Below are 18701 nucleotides of genomic sequence, written 5' to 3' on the forward strand. Positions count from 1 at the left end.
CATAGAAAAGACTACGTGATGTGAGACTATGAGCCAAGGAATTTGGTGGCCTCTAGAAGGTGAGAAAGGCAAGGAAAGACTCTCCCCTAAATCCTCCAGAAGGAACCAGCCCTGATAACACCTTAATTTTAGCCTTGTAAGACTCACTTTGGATTTCTGACCTCCAGAACTGCAAGAAAATAAATTTGTGTTGTTTTAAATCACTAAATGTATGGTAATTTGTTACAGCAGCAAAAGGAAACTAGTACAGAGAATATCTGGGAAATGAATGGCTATACCATGCTCCTTTTGTCATTATTTGTAGTTGCTTTTATGAGCAAAGCTTGTCTTACCTAGCAACAGTTGCTAAGTAAGTTAACAATGTAATGCAAGAGCCTGGAAGAGAGCCACTGCTTAAATCTTCCCAAATCCAGTGCCCATACCTTATATGACAAAGGCTTTCAGTACCATTCTTTGCCATTAGGCACACAACTACTACCTAATCATGGCAAATGATTTCATTCTTACCAGCTTCTAACATTGTCCTAAAACCTGGAACCTCTTCCAGCTTTCTTAAACTTCTAGCTTTTCTTAAAACTTTTTTTTCATATTATAAGAGTACTTTAACTGCACATAGTAAAATACATCTAAAATTTAATTATGATCAGAAATCCGAATTACACAAGCTTTGTTTGCTGTGCTGTTTGTAATAAAATAATTCCACCAGCCCCTTTTGGGGAAACCTTCAAACGGATCCATGAATACAAGCCATTTAAGACACGCTTTTACACCCACAAAGATATACTGGGTAAGTGGATGCTCTTTTCCTTTGTTCTAATATTTGACAGCATTATGTGTCATTCTTTCTGCTATGTAGACTTTTATCAGCTCTTCTGATCAAAGTTGCTTGCCTTGCAGGGGTGTCTGGCGCGAGAAGAATATGGGTTGAAATCTAGCTTCTCCACTGACCAGTTGTGTGTGTTAGACAGTACACTTAGCTTCTCGGTCTGTTTCCTTACAGGGATGTTAGGGATCTGATCCTATATTAAATAGGGATGTTAATCCCTATTTGCAGGTTGGTTATGAGGCTTTAATGAAATACTTGTTGACACGTAGTAGTAAATGGGAGTTCTTTTTGCCCTTGCCCATACTTGGGCACCTTCCTTACACATAGGAGAGGAAATACCTCTAAGTAACAACGTAATAAGTGGGTGACGCTATAACCTTTACTAGTAGCTGGTGACATAAATGTAGGTAACATGGAGATAACCTGAGACTATTTACTGTCTAAGCAAATCAGATTGTCATCACAGGTTTGTTTCTCTCCTTATTTCCATCAGAGTTTGCAATCTGACTTGGAGCCTTAAAATGTTTTCCTAAGGACTCTCAAAATACTTCTCTGATCCTCTCTTCCTGTAACCTGGTAAACTAGTGCTTTGATTTCACTCCTGATCTTTGAAAGTATGAGAAGCTAAAGAATGTAGAGTGTTTTGAAAACACTACAGTATAGGGGAGATCAAATTGGAATTGTTCTCTACAAATATCAATACCAAAACTGATTTTAACTTTCAGTACGTTTAGTATGACATACTAATTATGATGTCTAGAATGATTTGACTTTTTACTCCCAGATCAGTGGATATCCACTCTTAGGTGTGCATTTATTGATTGATTTCTTATGCCTTCTGAGATATCTGAATCCAAACATTAAGTGGATAAATTAAATCTAACTAGCTATAAATTAATATTTTTTATCCAGTGACCTGTATTTGTGATTAACTATTTTAAGTCAAAAGAGTCAAAGAATAAATTCAGGAGCATGGGGGAATGTCTGTATAAATGTTAAATGAATATTGCATAGGGCAGTAGTCCTCAACTTTAGCAGTGCACACAGCTTTTATTTTTTGTGTTTTTTTGGTTTTTGGTTTTTGGATTTTTTTTAAAGATTTTATTTATTTATTTGACAGAGAGAGACAGCCAGCGAGAGAGGGAACACAAGCAGGGGGAGTGGAAGAGGGAGAAGCAGGCTTCCAGCAGAGGAGCCTGATGTGGGGCTCGATCCCAGAATGCTGGGATCATGCCCTGAGCCAAAGGCAGACGCTTAACGACAGCGCCACCAGCGCTCCCATGGTTTTTGGTTTTTTAAGTAGTCTCCACACCCAACGTGGAGCCCAATGTGGAGCTTGAACTCACGACCCTAAGATTAAGACATGAGCTGAGATCAAGAGTCATCCACTTAACTGACTGAGCCACCCAGGTGCCCCAAAGCACACAGCTTTTAAAACATTTGTTTTTACTACAAATATCTAAATACAGAGTCATAGGACTTAATTTAATACAGACCCACTAAATTAGAACCTTCAGAATCAGGCTTCAGCATGTGTTGGTTTTTAATTTTTTTATATTTGTTTCATATTTTAATAGCTTTTTATTTGGAAATTGTTTAAGACTCACAAGTTTTAAAAACAGAACAAAGTTCCCTTGTACTCCTCCAATTTCTCTCATTGATATCTTACATAATGCTAGTATATTGTCAAAACCAGGAAATTGATATTGGAACAATACTGTTAACTCAGGTGTAGACCTTACATGCATTCTTTTCTTGGTATGTAGTTTTATGAAATTTATTATGTGTAGGCTTATGTAACCATCGCCACAATCAGGACAGAGAACTGTTCTGTCGCCACAAAGGAACTCCCTTGTGTTACCCCTTAACACACCCTAACCTGACCCCCTGGCAACCACTAATCTGTTCTCCATCACTATAATTTTATCCCTTTGAGAATGTTATATAAATAGAATCATATAGTATGTAACTCTTTGAAATTGGCTTTTTTTTTCCACTCAGCATAATGCCCTTGAGATCCATCCAAGTTGTTCTTTGTACTAGTAGTCTTTTCCTTTCTGAGTATTTTTTTTTAAAGCTATGCTGGAATCTTGTTGTACAGTCAGGGTTGAGAAGAATTAATATAAAATAATGGAATTTAAGCATGAAAAAGAGGAAAAGCAGCCCACAGTTGTGTCACATTTTTATGAAGTTTTAATACATTCGTGTCCACGCTTAGTCACCTTTCTTCCTAGATCTTTCATAATCCTATCTACACAGTGTTGGGCCTGTGTAGTATGTGTCCATCTCTACCATAGTATTCACTGCCCTATGTGTTTAGATTCACTAATAATCTAGTAGCAAAGACTCTTAATGCCACCAAACATGGATTTTCAGTGGCAGGTGACAGAAACAAAACTCAGACAGACTATGCATAAAAGAGAATTCCTTGACCCTTTAACAGAGAAACCCAAGAGGAATCTGGTACCAGGGCTTTCGGTCTATCCTCGCTTGCTCTCAATGGTTGGCCCGATTGTTTACTACCAGCCAGGCTTAGTCCTGGGAAAAGAGTAGAAGTGTCCCACACTGCTCTAAGTGGCTATTACCACCAGTTTAGAAATCTCAGAGGAAAAAGCTATATTCTCCTTACATCCTTATATAAAATCCTAAAGAAGAGCTTGGTTAGCCAGGCTGGAACATGTGCCCAACCCTGGGCCAACTATTATGGCCTGGAGGATGGCGATGATATGATGGGCCAAGCAGGTTGGCTGCTGTGATTTGCAGTCCCCCCAGAACAATCCGAAACGAGAGAGGAACGTTCTTGAGAGAAATGGGTCCTGTTACCAGAGGGAGAACAGAGATGCTGGGCAGACACATACGTCCACAGTGGCTTCTCTGTGCTTATCACCAAGCTGGACACTGGGAGAGAGACAACGCAATATAGGATATGCTTTATAATTTTCAGAAGTTGATCGTCAAGACCTAATCACATGAAAAGGTAATAATTCAACAAATCTAAGATATGAGAAATAAATGGAATGAAGAGTAAATAGTGTAAGAGCTTAGACTGGGCAAAAGATGACCATGTGTGTGCCATGAGCACTGAAAAGGCTCGTCGCCTGCACACAGACCTGAGCGACCTCTGACAGTCCGCTCTGGCAGGCGGGATGGAGCTCGGCAGCAGGTCTAGCTCCACCCCTAGCTATCTGGTACCGTGTAGTCCTCTCACCTCTTTAGGCTTTTATTTTTTTGTCCGAGTAGGGAGGCTATTATTATGGAAATATTATCATGTGGAAATTAAATGAGGTCAGTGACCGAGAAGTACCAAACACATTTACTCACTCCACAACTGCAGCAGCTGAACCAGAAGACCTGCACATGAAGAAAGGCCGCACCAGAGTGAAGAGGGCGTTCTGCTACCCCTTCCCTGAGGGAGGTAACGCCGGCACCCAGATTGGAGCAGAGAGAGGAGCAGGATAATGTGCTGATATCGCTTCAATATTCTCTCACTCTGTTGCTCTGGAATCGCAGAATGCGCTCTTTTCTGCCATTTTACTTCCCCAATTGCTTATTGTGTGGCCTGAGTGTAATGAAGGGAACAGACGATCTCCAGACCCAACAGTGCTGTGAGTTCCCTCCTCATTAGTTAGGGGAAAACTTATCATCGGTATCTTTAAAGAAAAGATTGACATCTAAAAGGCTATATCTTTTAGAGAACATTAATAAATAACTAGGTGATAGTGAAAAGGAAAAAAAAAAACAGTCTGTGGATTCTTGTGATTGTTTTTCCTCAAATACACAGATATTGGGGCAGATATTCTGAACAAAGAAGAGCAATTTCAAGAGGCAGTACTCAAAGAACGTATTGCGAAAGCAGAAGCTGACATATGGGTTCAGGTAAGAGAAGTTGGATATCAACCTCAATGCATCTTTATAGTTCTTTCACTTTTTGGATTTGTTCGAAACAATAGGTGGAACTGACTTTGAATCCTGGTTATTCGTGGGACCCTGGGCCAGGTCTTCAGCTCTACAGTCTCAGCTTCTTCAGATGTGAAACAGGAGCAGTCAGATTCTATAGCATTGTCGAAAGGGTTCAATGCAATAATGTGCCTGGCACACAGGAGCTGTTTAGTGAGAAGCAGACACCATTCGGGACTTCCTTCCTTCCAAATCGCCCTCTGTGTGGATGCCTCCTGCTCTCTTTAATCTCTTTGGATTAAAACTTAAAAAAAAAAAAGACATCCTTGTTGATAGTTGTTTCATATGTAGACCATCCATTTGTGCGGTGTGTTAACACCCCTGACCAAGTGCCTGTTTTGCCGAATTCTGCATTATGGCCTGCTCTCCTTGCTCCTCCAAAGTCCTTGATACCTTGTCCCAGTGACTGCTGAGGGTTGTAGGGGCAATTTGAGTGTGTTGGGACTCACCGTCAGATCCCAGACACTTAACTGAAGCAAGATCTCAATCCTCCAGCTCATACTTCTTCTAGTCATAGATAGAATAACATAAACAACTTCCCAAAGGGAATTAATGCTCTGTGAGAGCAGGACAAGCTACAGCCCTTGGAACATTATTTCTCAGTTTCTTTATAACATAGACATCATAGCAAAGAGTGTTAGAATTGTCCAGCACCCATGCCAGCACAAGCTTGGTGTTAGAGTACTTTGAAAGTGCAAAGGGTAATATGAATAAAAGTCTTAGTAGTCATTTCTTTTTTTTTTTTTTAAGATTTTATTTATTTATTTGACAGAGAGAGACAGCCAGTGAGCGAGGGAACACAAGCAGGGGAGTGGGAGAGGAAGAAGCAGGCTCCCAGCATAGCAGGGAGCCCGATGTGGGGCTCAGTCCCAGAATCCTGGGATCACACCCTCAGCCGAAGGCAGACGCTTAACCACTGAGCCACCCAGGCGCCCCTTAGTAGTCATTTCTTTATCAATAATAGTAAAATTCAAATTAATTGCAAACTATTTATTATAAACTAAGACAAAGCAATGCTTTTATGAATAATCTACAATTTGCATGTCAGCATATCTAATGATCTGGGCATTCTCTTCAAATTAAATAATAAATACTCTTTCTGAATGCCGGACACAGGAGGTCAGAGTTGGTGCTCAGCCTCCTTTCTCAGCAAGTTCCAGCTTTGTGCATCTTTCCACTTATCTGTTTTTCAGATTTTCTGCAATGAGCAGACATTACTTTGATAGTCAATCAAGCAAGAAATAAAGTGCCAAAGAAAAGACAACCCAGCAGCTTACAGTAAAACTCTCTTTAGCAATTCCCGAAACAGTGATGTTAGCCCTCAGTTGAGATGTTAGGGCATCTCGGGCTGAGGCAGCCAGTTTGCTGTGGGGGATCGGAGATGGGAACAGAGCAAGTAATTAGGGGCCCAATGGTGGTTGCTAATTTTTCAGTAAACATGAAAAATTGGTGTTAATAAAAGTTTATACATTAATATATAAATATTAATAAGTGGGCTGTTTCTTTTAAAGGCTGATGAACGTCAAAAACAAGCCGTCGAGAAAGCACTTGAAGAAGCAAATGGCCAACACAGGATTAATATTCAGACTCTGGAAGAGGCGCACCAACGAGATTTACAGGTTTTAGGACTGCTTGGTTGTCTGTTTAAGGGTGCATAGTTAGTAAAACGCTCTGGCAAAGGACTAGGAGAAAAAACAAAATATGTAAACCTTGATGGGTGTTTTTGGAGGTTGGTTGGGAGACCCAGGATTTCCACAGAAGAGATGCTGAACTCACAGATGAGAGGCAGCAGTGGTGGGCGGATGTGGGAGAAGCCCATGGTCTCTGATGTGATGAATCCAAACCTTTATGGGGCTTCAGGGCCCAAAGGAGCCACCCCATCTGCTTTACCCACCCCTTCTCTTGCCCCAGCCCTTCTCTCTCAGGGCCCTTTTTTGGGTCCTCAGACCTGAATGCACCACATCCTTCCCACCTCAGGGTCTTTGCCAGAATGTTCTAACCCCACTTCATGGGATTTAGCTCAAACACTACTCAAGGGAAGCTTTACCTCATCAGCTCTGCCCTGCCCCCATGCACTGTCCTGACACCCTGTCCCCTTTTACAGCGGTCCTCACCCATCAGCATTGCAGTTAAATAGACCGTGTGATTACTTCTGCCCCACAGACGACTGTAGCCTTCGGTAGGGCGTGTCTCATTCCCACTCTAGCTCAGTGTCCAGCACAGAGCCTTGAGTTAGCAAGTGTTCACGTTGGAGCCGAACGAAGGAAGTAGGCTTCTCCTGGGCTCTCTGATTGCCTCCCCTTCCCTCAATTTGCATTAACTGCAGTGCGAAGAAGGACCCTGAGCTGTTAACTGCAGTATTTCCTGCAGCACCAGCAGTCACAAAATGAGGGGTCCTCTTTCTAACCTGGAACTTGTTCAGACACACTACTATAGGTTGAGACAAACTTTCCAGGCAGAGGTCCAGAATTCAGTATTTAGTCCAGTACCTCAGTTACAAAATCTGATCAAAGGAAAAGGATATAGAACTGTTTCCACATGTCGGCCACAGGAGGGACAGGACAGGACATGCTGTAGTTGTGATAATTCATGGGTAGAGGCTGGAGGGAGAGTGGCAGAAGTCTGGCCCCCCATTCAGCCTAACTTAATAAGAACAGAACTAATAAACAGTTCAGGGACTACCGGCCCATTTATTCATTGTTTCGGTAATGAGCACCTACCATAGATCAGATGGGTGTTAGATGAGATTAAATGGACTGTCCTTGTCCTCAGGAAACTTGTCAGGTTCCTAAAGGGTAGTGGGGATCCTCCCTGCTCAGTGTGTATGAACAACCTGCTTTAGAGTCTACTCACCAGGGAGCTTAACATGCAGATTGCCAGGCCCCACCTGACCTACACAGTCAGGGGCAAGGTTTTTAACCAGCAGCCCATCTGATTCTTACACGTATTACAGTTTGAGATTGCCAATATGTAGAGCAGAAAACCAAGCTATTCTAAAACCAAATACCATTAAATTAAGATATATAGATCTCACCAGGTATTACTCTTATGATATTAAGAATTTGGCATAAGGCTCAGATACTTGCTATTAAACAAAATTTCAAGATCTTATCCAATGGATATAGGTAGTATTTTGAAAAGATGTTTACATTAACTTTTTCAAATACAATAATATTGAAAAGCAAATGACAAAATGGAAGCAAAGGGGAACTTAGAGTAGAAAATATAATGAAGTCAGGAGTGAATTAAAAACAAAAATATATATATGCATGAGTTCCTACGCAGTTATCACTATTTGGGCCTTGAACTTTCTGGCAGTTAGTGCAAATAGGAAAATGCCATGAATCACCACATCCATAAGGCAGAAACAAATCAGATACTCAGAGATGCCCAGATATTTCTATATGTGATAGCTGAGAGAAACTTCTCCTAAGGGAGACATTGTGTCATAAATGTCTGTCAAATATCAGCACAGTAAATGTGATGGATTTCATGAGGCTGTTTCTTACAGTATCTCAATATATGAGCTGATTTACTCAAAATGCATTTCAGTAAAAGTAATTTAACTGGGAGACTTTCCATTGAATAAGGACACTGCCAAACAGTCAGTCATTGAATTATTTTTGTAACTTTAGATATATATTCCACATGCTTTGTGAGGCAGTAAAATGATTTTGCTTTTAATACATCATTACATAAAAGAAGGACTCGGTTTAATTCTTTGAATCCAAGTTCAGAACCCAGCCAAAATAAACGGCTGGGGTATCATTTTTAAATTCTGTGATTCAGATAGAAATATTTTATGATATTACTTTATCTACCTAGAGCTCAACCATTCAGCAATCTCAATTACTGAGAATATACTTGTAAACCTAGAAATAGTTTAAAATATCCCTGAGGAACTTAAATAAAGGCCTCCGACTACAAGACGGAAACTCGGGCTTATCACTCGCAGCAGAACCTCTCCACCCCCGCTCAAGTGTTATTCACACCTACCTGACAGCCTGAACCCAGCAGCTGTGGCTGCCCGGTACCACAGACAGACCAAATGCCCCGAACTAGAAATGACGGAAAGGAGCTCAGGCAGCATGGAGAACAGAGGGTCCTCAGCACAATAGCATGTGAGGAACAAGAAAAATTATAGAAATCAGATATCAGATCTCAAAAAGCAAAGCAGTCTGGGGTCATTTAAAACAGAGGCAAGTAGCCCCATAACTTGAACAATGACTAAGCATAGTGTAAAGTATTTAGCTCAATACAATCGTTCTGTTTTATCTACCAGCCTAGATGATCAAGAAAGGCTAAAGTATGTTCACTATGCTCTTTTTTATGAAGTAAGATAAATGTTAAAGACATTTAGAAATATTTCCATGTAAAATGTTTTATCGTTAAAAAGTTCTAGTCCTCTCAGAGACAAAGCCTTCTGCATATGGAAAACCTAGCTGGCATTTCTAAACAGCCAATGTTTTCCTTGACATTTCTCTCTAAATACATGAACTGAGGCCACTCTGGAGAGATTCTTAAAGTTGTTTTTGTTATTTTATTGCTTTTTAAAAATTGTCACCCTTGGAGTAGCCAAAGTGAGAAGTTGAAAACTGCTTCTCTTGAAAAAACTGAAGTCTAACAAATATTTTAATTGTTGAGACACTTTTTTTCTAAAAAGCTAAAGTGTTCCAGCTTCCATTGAGACATAGAGTTCAAAAGAAAGGAAGAGAGAAAGCAAGCAAACATGTTCTCTGTGTTTAAAAGATTATACAGGGTTTCTGGAATGAAAATAAATTGATGAATATCTTGAAAGACCCTAGCATCACAGCCAGCAGTGAAGCAAGAAACTGGCATTGAGAATCCTGTTTCTGTTCCTCGTTCTTCCACTGACTCACTATGTGAAATAACTTATTTCTTTATGCTCTCTTGTTATCCCTAAAACAGAGATAAAAATTTACTTTTAAATGAAAGTTTTAAAACTCTAGACAGGGGGCGCCTGGGTGGCGCAGTCGTTAAGCATCTGCCTTCGGCTCAGGGCGTGATCCCAGCATTCTGGGATCGAGCCCCACATCAGGCTCCTCCGCTAGGAGCCTGCTTCTTCCTCTCCCACTCCCCCTGCTTGTGTTCCCTCTCTCACTGGCTGTCTCTGTCAAATAAATAAAATAAAATCTTTTAATAAAAATAAAATAAAATAAAACTCTAGACAGAATTCATTGCTCCCCCTTTCTTACATTGCTACTAAAACACTCATTGCACGATTAAGTTCTGGTTCCCTCCACTAGACCTCCATTAGAAGGAGGATCCCAGCCTTCCTGTGTTTGTAGTAAGTGAGGCTGGCACAGTGCCTGGCACACCGCAGAGTTGGTAGGCCTTTCCAAAATGGTTACAGGGTTTTCCTTGAGAATCTGTTTCTCTTGAGTCCTGGTTTGACTGGTACTTCCTTCCTTTACTTGGCCAAAGGCATCTACAGGTCCTTCTACCCTGGAGTAGTAGAGAACTTGTTCCCGTCCCCTTGGTGAAGGAGAAATGGCCCCTCAGTGCTAATGAGCTGGAATGCTCAGTTGGGAAGAGGACCAGCAGACAAGCTTCTGTGACTACAGTAATGGGCAACTGTTAGCTGCCTGAGCTTCAGGTTCCCCCCTACCCAGGAGACACTCAGGAGGCATAGTCATTATTTCGTCATTTTCCAGGATTGACTTCCTGAAGGAGAATCATATTCTATATCTCTAATTATGTATAAAGATAACATGACACTATAAATGTTTGGATGATCAAGGAAAAAAAGACCTATTTTCCCTTTTTGCATATTAGGGAATATTCCAGTATTACCTATATGCTCTATAGTTTGCAATATTACTAGCATCATATAAGTGAAAGTTTTCCATATTATACACGGTCTGTACTTATTTATTTATTTAGAGAGAAATCATAGGTGGGGAGGGGCAGGAGGAGAGGGGTAGAGGGAGTCTTGAGCAGGCTCCATGTCCAGCGTGGAGACCAAGGTGGGGCTCGATCTCACAATCCTGAAATCACAACCTGAGCTGAAATTAAGAGTTGGACACTTAACCGACTGAGACACCCAGGTGCCCCCACACTCTTCTTTTAAATCATCAATGTTCACAGGTGCACATTCCATTGGGTTGATGAACTATGATTCGAATAACCTTTTAGTGTTCATTTTGAAACATCAAAGCTGTAACATCTAAACCTATTTAACTGTTGCTTAAGGAAATGGCAGCCAAAACCAAGATAGAGGTGCACCAAAACATGGAAGATGAACTTCAGAGAGAACAGTTGGCTGCGGAACAACGCATGGTGCATAGAATCCAGAGGATTATGATGGAGTGCCACAGGGAGAAGGTCCAGGCAGTGGAGAGGGCCAGGGCTGAAGAGAGGCAGATGGCCCAAGAAGCAATCCAGGCCCAGAAAAGGTATTCCAGAGAACACATTTGCAAATCAGTATCTTACTCTGGCCAAATCAACTTGGAGAAAGGGATACAGTTGAGGCACATAGGTGGATATTTCCCAGGTTCCGTGTTTTTACATTTTTATTATGGAGTATTTCGAACATAGAGAACAATATGTGATTTGTTATGCGTGTGTGTGGTTTAAAGAAAAATAGCATGAATATTCAAGGACCTACCACTCATCTGAAGAGATTGAAAATTGCTAACACTTCTGACGCTCCCGTGTGTTCTTCCTCAATCACATTTCCTTCCTTTCCCCCCTCTCAAGAGGTAACTACCATCCTAAATAATGTGCTTTGCATTCTGTATCTCCAGTTTTAAGAGGCTGAGGAGAGGTCTCAAGAAATATTTCCCCATAAACACATAAAAGTCAATTTTCACATTCGCTAGCTGATATCATACCCCAGCATGAATGTGTTACTTTTGGTCTTTCCTTATTACACAAGTAATACATGCTGTAAATGAAATCGACACTTTGGAAACGTATGGGGCAAAACTTGCTAAGTCCTGACTCACTGCTTCCCTACCCTCCTTGTCTCTCAGGGACATTCATTTTAAATAATGGGGCCCGCGTCCTTCTGTGCCCTTTTGATGTAATTACAGCTTTATATTTGTACACAGTCACAAATAATTTCTACATAATTGAGTTCACTTTTTTAAAAGAATACCAAAGTAACCATTTTTATGTATGCAATGAACATTTGATGGAATTGGCCAATTTTAACAGGACAGCACTCAGGATCCCTAGTGATTATTGGGACCAAGAGAAAACCACAGTTTCCAGCTATTAAGTGACCTGCCCAAGATCACGCAGGTTCAGCANCGGAGCCAAGACTGAAACCTCTGTGTTTGGCCTTCTAGTCTAGGACTTGTCTCTTTTGCTTTGCTCTTTGACTTAAGAAACAGATCTATTTGAGATTAACGGGTAAAACCTTCTTTGTTAGAACTGTTTAGAACAGGGCCAAAGGTCAAACCCTGTAGGATGTTTATTTTGCAGATAAAAAGGAATGAGGGCTGCAGCTGTGACTGTTTCAGTGGTACCTTCCTCCATGCACAGACTATAAATCATTGGTGAGATAGAAAAGGAAGGTGAAAGAGGATTCTGGGAGAAAGTTAGAGAAGGTGGTAATGCCCAAATGACTTGTGGTCCAATGCAGTGAAAGGCGGTATCCTCCTCTCCCTTCTCCCCGCCCTCCATCTACAGGAACTCTGCCTCTCCTATAGGAGCTTCTGGGTCTACTCCTCACATACCTGCAGTGTCTGCTCCTTCCCTCACTCTGCTTCTTTCACCACCCCCCCCCCACCTCCAGCCCTTTCCTCTAGGAGGATTGAATAGAAGATTTTCAATGACTGCCTTTTATTATATCAGTTGACTAAAATTAGGGAACTGCCACGTCTGTTGTTTAAGGCTATCCAACTAGAATGTCCATTTTGTCCATTGATGTATTCCAAATGCCTGGAAGAGAGCCTGGCACATTGTATGCGTGCATTAAATATTTATTAAACAAAGGTTCGAATATGTTCCAATTAGCTGAACCCATTCCACAGAACATCAGATCTTATTTCTAGACATTGCTGGATTCCAGTGTTCTTTAGAGCATTTGCAGAAACGAATATATGGAGAAGGACCACTGTTTAGAATTCGACTGTAGATCTTTTATTTGACTATAAACTTCCACTGAAGAATTAAGGATTCAGAACATTTACATATTATGACAAATAAGCTAAATTCACAGAAAACTTTTTTGTGGACTGGGGTGATTAGATTCTAAATAGGTTATCTAGGAAACACTGTACTCTTTGGAAGGAAGGAAGGAAGGAAGGAAGGAAGGAAGGAAGGAAGGAAGGAAGGAAGAAGGTGGGGGGAAGGAAGAAGGAGAGAAGAGAACAAGCAGGCAAGTTTTGCTTAAAAGGTTTTAGGTGTTTTCTAGCCCAAGATAAAGGCATGAATGAAGTGACTGCTCAGGAACTTTTGTGTTCATGGCTGTAATTCCTAATGAGAGCTACTCTTTGTTTAACACGCAGCACATACAAAGCCCTTTGTGTGCTTCTCACTGAATTCTCATATCCTTCCCGAGGCATTCTGTCATCCTCCATATCTTCAGACGAAGTCCCCGAGTCTTAAGAGAGTGATTGAGCACCCTGCCGAAGGTCACATAGAGAAGAGGTGACAGGGCCCGATGTGAACCCTGGTCTATACTATACCAAAGTTGATGACCTTCCATTACACTACCCTGCTCATTTCAGCAGAGCTTATAAAGTGCCTTCTATGGATGTGGTCCTGAGTTCTGCTGCAAGGAAATGAGGGTGTTTCCTCAACATGTGTAGTAACTAAAGCATGGCTGCCCCATAGACCAAGGCTAGATGGACGGGTACAGAGAACATGTAAGTTCTGGGAAAGTCCTGAAAACATCAAGCAACAAGTGTGTGGGCTATATGGTGAGGTAGGTTTGTTGGAGGCAGTTAGTCTTGGGTTGGGCCTTAGAGAGAAGGATCGAGGTCCCATTTGTGAAAGACTGGAAAGAGAGAGAACAGCATGAACGAACATGTAGAAGGGAGGGTGGATAGTGTAATGAGGCAGAGCCAAGGGAAGGTGAAGAATATCGGTCACCCTATATAATGCCTGTCACCTGTCTCAGTGTGGGGGTATCACTAATCCTCCTGCAAGACCAGGGAGCAGTTGGTTCCCTGTTTCTTAAGGAAAATCAGAATATATTTTCCTTAAAACACAGTGGTTATAACTGATTGAAATAGTGCTGACGGTCCTATAGTTCAAGTGAAAAAATGGATTAATAGTATATTGTGGGCTCATCAGGCAAATGCTCAGTATCACTTTAAATATTTGATACAAATGAATCTTGGGAACAAATCCCTTTACAATTTAGGAATTGGTCTTAAGAGCCAGGACTTTCATTGATGGACATAGAAAGAAGTGTGCTCTTAGCAACATATATGGGGAAAATGAAAACTTTACTTAGTAGATAGAAGGGAAGGAACAGCCAGATATTATTCTTTAAACCTGTAAGCAATGTATCTTGTACCATTTCAGTAGCCTCCCAAACACAGTGACAGAGAGCGAGCTAAGAGGGTCCCTAAAGAGCAAAGCACAAATCAATTGCTGTTATGGTTTCTCCATGCTTTATTTTTTCCTCAAGAGTCTAATGAGGTTGAATTATTATTTATTGGATTCTATTTTTATTTAGTAATCTGTTTTTCTTCTCTGAGAACCCATTTTATAAAATATCAGACTGAATCCTGTAGATATATATGGACAGACACTAAAATTATTCAAAAAGAGTTCAATTTCTGGCCAGCACTGCATGTAAATATGGTGAGTAATTTTGAAATCCCAAGATTAGAGCCTCATAAAGTGAGAGATGGCAGATAGACCTCATCACTTACAGAAAAAAGCGTAAACTTTCACGTCATGTCAGAAGGGTCATTGGAGGTCACCGAGTTGGACCTCCCACTCCTTCTGCTGGATGCCCGCCAGGCATTGGTGAGCCTCCTGAGTGCTGCTGTTCCAGGAATTTTACAGCTGGTTGAAGTGGTTGGTTAAAATGCTGGACGCCTCTACTTGTCCTGTGCTTCCTAATGTGGATCCAGAATGTGCGGGGTCTCATCCTCACGTCCATGCTTGGCTTCCAGCTCTGCCTCCCCTCTACGCATAGTGATCCTTCAGATACTTGAGAAGAGTGAAACACTGGCCAAGCATGTTTGGAGGAGAAAAGAAAAAAAACCAAAAAGTACTAAACCAGTTCCTTTACTCCTTCCCCATACGATATGATTTCTAGACCCTCTTTTGAGAAAAAAAAAAAAATTGTGGGTAATTTGTATAAATCAAAAAATATTTTAGCTATACCACAAGAATTAACTTTTTTATGATGAATATTTTGCTTATGCTAAGAATCCTTTTTAAGCATGAATTATTTCAGGCTTTAAAAATGCTCTCATCCAGCTATTTTTAAATTGGTATTATTTGGCATTAAAAGTATTGGAGAGAACTACATTTATACTACCCATTCATTCACCCACTCGTTGGTTACCTGTTTATACACACCAGGCACCAGGCCAGACAGGGGAGATAGAAAGCTGAATGGGTACTCCAGACCTTCTCTCCATGTCCTGCACCCACTTTCTTCCTGCCTTCAATTCTATGATTTCAAGGAAATTATCAGAATAAAGATCAGAATAAAGATCCTATGGGATTAAACCAAAAGGATTGAATCCCATAGGATCAAAAATTCAGGCTCTAATGCAGACTGGGAGGAGTTGGAAAGGACATCCCCAAAAATACCAGATCTTTTTAGTGAGAACAGATCTTGAGAGCAAGGTGTTTTAAGGGGGGTAGGAGTGGGCTGTGATGGAGGGGGAGCTGGAATGATCTAAGATGTACCTTATTTGAGCAGTTTTACTTAGGACCAGCTCTGCTGGAGCCTTCTAGTTGGCCCCATAGATGAACACATCCTCTGTGTGGGCCAGGAGAAAACCAGGCAAAGCCAGCAGGAAGCTCACACCTGCATGGGTCAGAGCTGTGGTTCCCAAGAAAGAGCATCACATTCTCTATGGAGATTTGAGGGCGGCTCAAGGAAGCTTCCTTCCAGTTCCCTGTAATCGAAGCCCCAGGGTCCCTGGTCGCCACCTTTACAGCCTCTCCAATATCCTGAAGATTCTATAAAACATCAGGTTAAATCCTCAGGGTATATGTAGAGCCCCCTCCCCCCCCGGCTCTAGCCACAGTGTGACTTCCAATGGCACCTCCATTCTCCTGTGACCCAGGCTGAGAATCAGGAAGTTAGTCTTGATTCTTCTTCTTTCTGCCTCCCCTTTATCCAAGCCAACACAAACTCTGGCACTTATGGCTTTGTAATATTTCTTGGACCTATCATTTTCTCTCCCTCTACCTATGCCTCTGTTTTTCATCATTAATTCAGACCCTAATCATTGCACACCCAGAATGTTGCAAAATAGTACCAATTCATCTCTATACTTCACCCCATCACTTTTCAGTTTAACCACTAATACCAAAATAACAATTCTAAAACGTTACTTTCATTGTGTTGTCCTCCCGATAAAAAATTTATAATGATCTCTCACAGTATTGCAGCAGGTAATGGTCAAGGGCGGGAACTTTCCCACTTGCTCAATTGTGTCACTGAACAGTAACTAAATCTCCCTAAGCCTCAATTTCCTCCCCTGTTCCATGGGAATAATAAGAGGTAGTAAAGAAAAATTGTGCCATCTGCAGTTACTGTGAAAATTAAATGAGATGCAAATGCATGTTAAATGCTTAGCACAGTCCCTGGGACACAGTAAGTACTCAGTAAAGGTGAACCCTTGTTATTAATCATAGATGTAGTCTGATTGGTGGGGAAAGGGAGGAGAGAAATATTGCAGAGCAGCCACAGAGGCTAAGGACAACTGATGTTGACCTCGTGATTGGGGAAGTCTGTCGCGTTTGAAAGTCAAGCTGAAAGAACCGGAGACAATGAGAGAATTGCATCTTGGAGGTTAGAAGTTAGGAGATAGGGCAGGTGCTAAGCCTTGGGAAGATTGTATTAGACCCAGAGGCAGAGGAGGAGGATTTTTAGGAACAATCATAAATATTTGAATCAATATTTTTAAGTTATTTTATTCTTAAATCTTGGGAGGTTTTACTGGAACCAGGTTAATCAGAGACGTCCACCAGAAGTGCACTCAGTGGCTAAAAGCTTTTGACCTGGACTTAGACCACCTGGGTTGCTCATTTTGCCACTTGTACTGATTAAGTGAAATAGGGGAAGTCATTTAACCTTTGTGAGCCTCAGTGTCCTCATCGGTAAAATAGGCGGAATCACAGACCCACCTCACGGACGCGCTTTGAGGAAATATTAAGCTGCTGTATGCATGGGATGCTCACCCACTTACTTGCCTGGGACATGGTAAGAATTCAAAACAGCTGGCTGCTATAAATTACATGTGATTACATACATTACAGCCAGAGGTCTGTGAAGTCATTCATCAGTGGTTCTCCGAGTGTGGCCCAAGGAATGCTCAGTGTCCCTGAAATCCTTTCAGGGGGTCCCTGAGTTCAAAGCTATTTTCTTAATAATGCAAAGATATAATTTGCCTTCTCACTCTCATCTCATGAGTACAGAGTGGCATTTTCCAGAATTTTATGATATGTGATGTCACAACAGATTGAAGCAATATGAAAAATCCATCTTTTTTTCTATTAAGCCAGACAAGTAAAGAGTTTTGCAAAAAATGTGAAATTATGCCACTTTTCTCACCAAAATTTTTTTAATATGGAAAATATATTTTTCATAAAAGGTAACTTAATTGCATTTAATACTTAATAGATTTAATCATACCTTACATAAATACATAATTTTTTAAATGTCTCACTTTTAATTCTAATACTGTCAGTGTCACTAGATGTAACCCATACAAACAAAAGTTGTTTGGGTTCCTTTGTCATTTTAAGAGTGAAAAGGGGTTTTGAGACCAAAAGGTTTGAGGTGGCTATCATAGAGTATTGTTCAGATAAAACTGTGAGTACAGTTTCCTTCCCTCCAGCTAAAGGGAAGTTGCTGGATTGATATACAGAAATGCTTTCTCTAGGGGTTTAGAACTCTGACCCTATTCATTTTTAATCACATTGCATTCATATTTTTCTGGCCACAGAGGACTCAGGTCCCTAAAATTACCATCAAACACTAGGCTAGTAGGCCTCACCCTAGTCCCCAGCAGGGAAGTCAGGGGGTGATCTCCCTGCTTGAAAAATGTTTTTGGATTGTTTACAGCTACTGCAATCCAAAAGGTCATCTCTGCCCACCTGTCTCAGACTGATGGCCCCTCTAAACAATTTCCCATGCATCTGAGGCAAAAGACAATCTCTTCTTGTTTTTAGTGGCTAACCCATCTCACTTATAAATCCCTATCTTTTGTAGAATAGCCATGGAGGAAATTTTGAATACTGGTATAACAGCTATGAAGGATCAGAGCAGGAGTGTGAGCCAAATGATAAAAGAAAAACAACATGAAATGAACGTTTACTATTGCATGGCTCAGAGGCAGAAGCAAGAAGAGGTCCAGGAAGTGCTTCAAGAAGCAGAGAAGACACATCAGGCCACGCTTGGAAATGTGATGGATAAACTGCTTAACACTCAGGGGGAGCTGCTGTCCATAGCCAGACAACTAGGCATTATGACAAAGTGGAAAGATTTCCTGGAGGAGGAATTACAGGAAACAAGGGAAGCATTTCAAAAATACATCAATTACACATTTCCTAAACTTTCGCCAGGACATGCAGATTTTCTTCTGCCAGAAAGAAAGAAAACACCTTCCAGTCTTGTTATTCAAGAGGAAGAAACAACTCTCGATTAGAAGTCTTTGACTGAAATTTCACTACAAAAGTCAGTGTTCCAAAGACTAAATAAATCGACTCAAAAACCATTTCTTGATCCCCAGTTATATGTACTACT

The 18701-nt window shown here is 41.0% G+C and overlaps 1 protein-coding gene across 1 annotated transcript; it reads left to right on the top strand.

The window, feature by feature from the left end:
* The first annotated feature begins 639 nt into the window (after nucleotides 1-639).
* Nucleotides 640-18672, top strand: CUNH6orf163 (chromosome unknown C6orf163 homolog). Its single transcript, XM_008687394.1, has 5 exons — nucleotides 640-787; nucleotides 4608-4702; nucleotides 6295-6402; nucleotides 10997-11199; nucleotides 18168-18672. Exons 1-5 carry the CDS (start codon nucleotides 640-642, stop codon nucleotides 18601-18603), a joined length of 990 nt encoding a protein of 329 aa, XP_008685616.1. The 3' UTR covers nucleotides 18604-18672.
* The last annotated feature ends 29 nt before the right edge of the window (nucleotides 18673-18701 follow it).

This window comes from Ursus maritimus, unplaced genomic scaffold (genome assembly GCF_017311325.1).
Source record: "Ursus maritimus isolate PB19 unplaced genomic scaffold, ASM1731132v1 scaffold_13, whole genome shotgun sequence".
NCBI lineage: Eukaryota > Metazoa > Chordata > Mammalia > Carnivora > Ursidae > Ursus > Ursus maritimus.

Excerpts from the sequence above, each read along its gene's own strand:
- CUNH6orf163 (XM_008687394.1), top strand. The coding sequence starts at position 640 with ATGATCAGAAATCCGAATTACACAAGCTTTGTTTGCTGTGCTGTTTGT. Across the intron at positions 788-4,607 it reads CACCCACAAAGATATACTGG|ATATTGGGGCAGATATTCTG; the intron begins GTAAGTGGATGC and ends TCAAATACACAG. Across the intron at positions 11,200-18,167 it reads GCAATCCAGGCCCAGAAAAG|AATAGCCATGGAGGAAATTT; the intron begins GTATTCCAGAGA and ends TATCTTTTGTAG.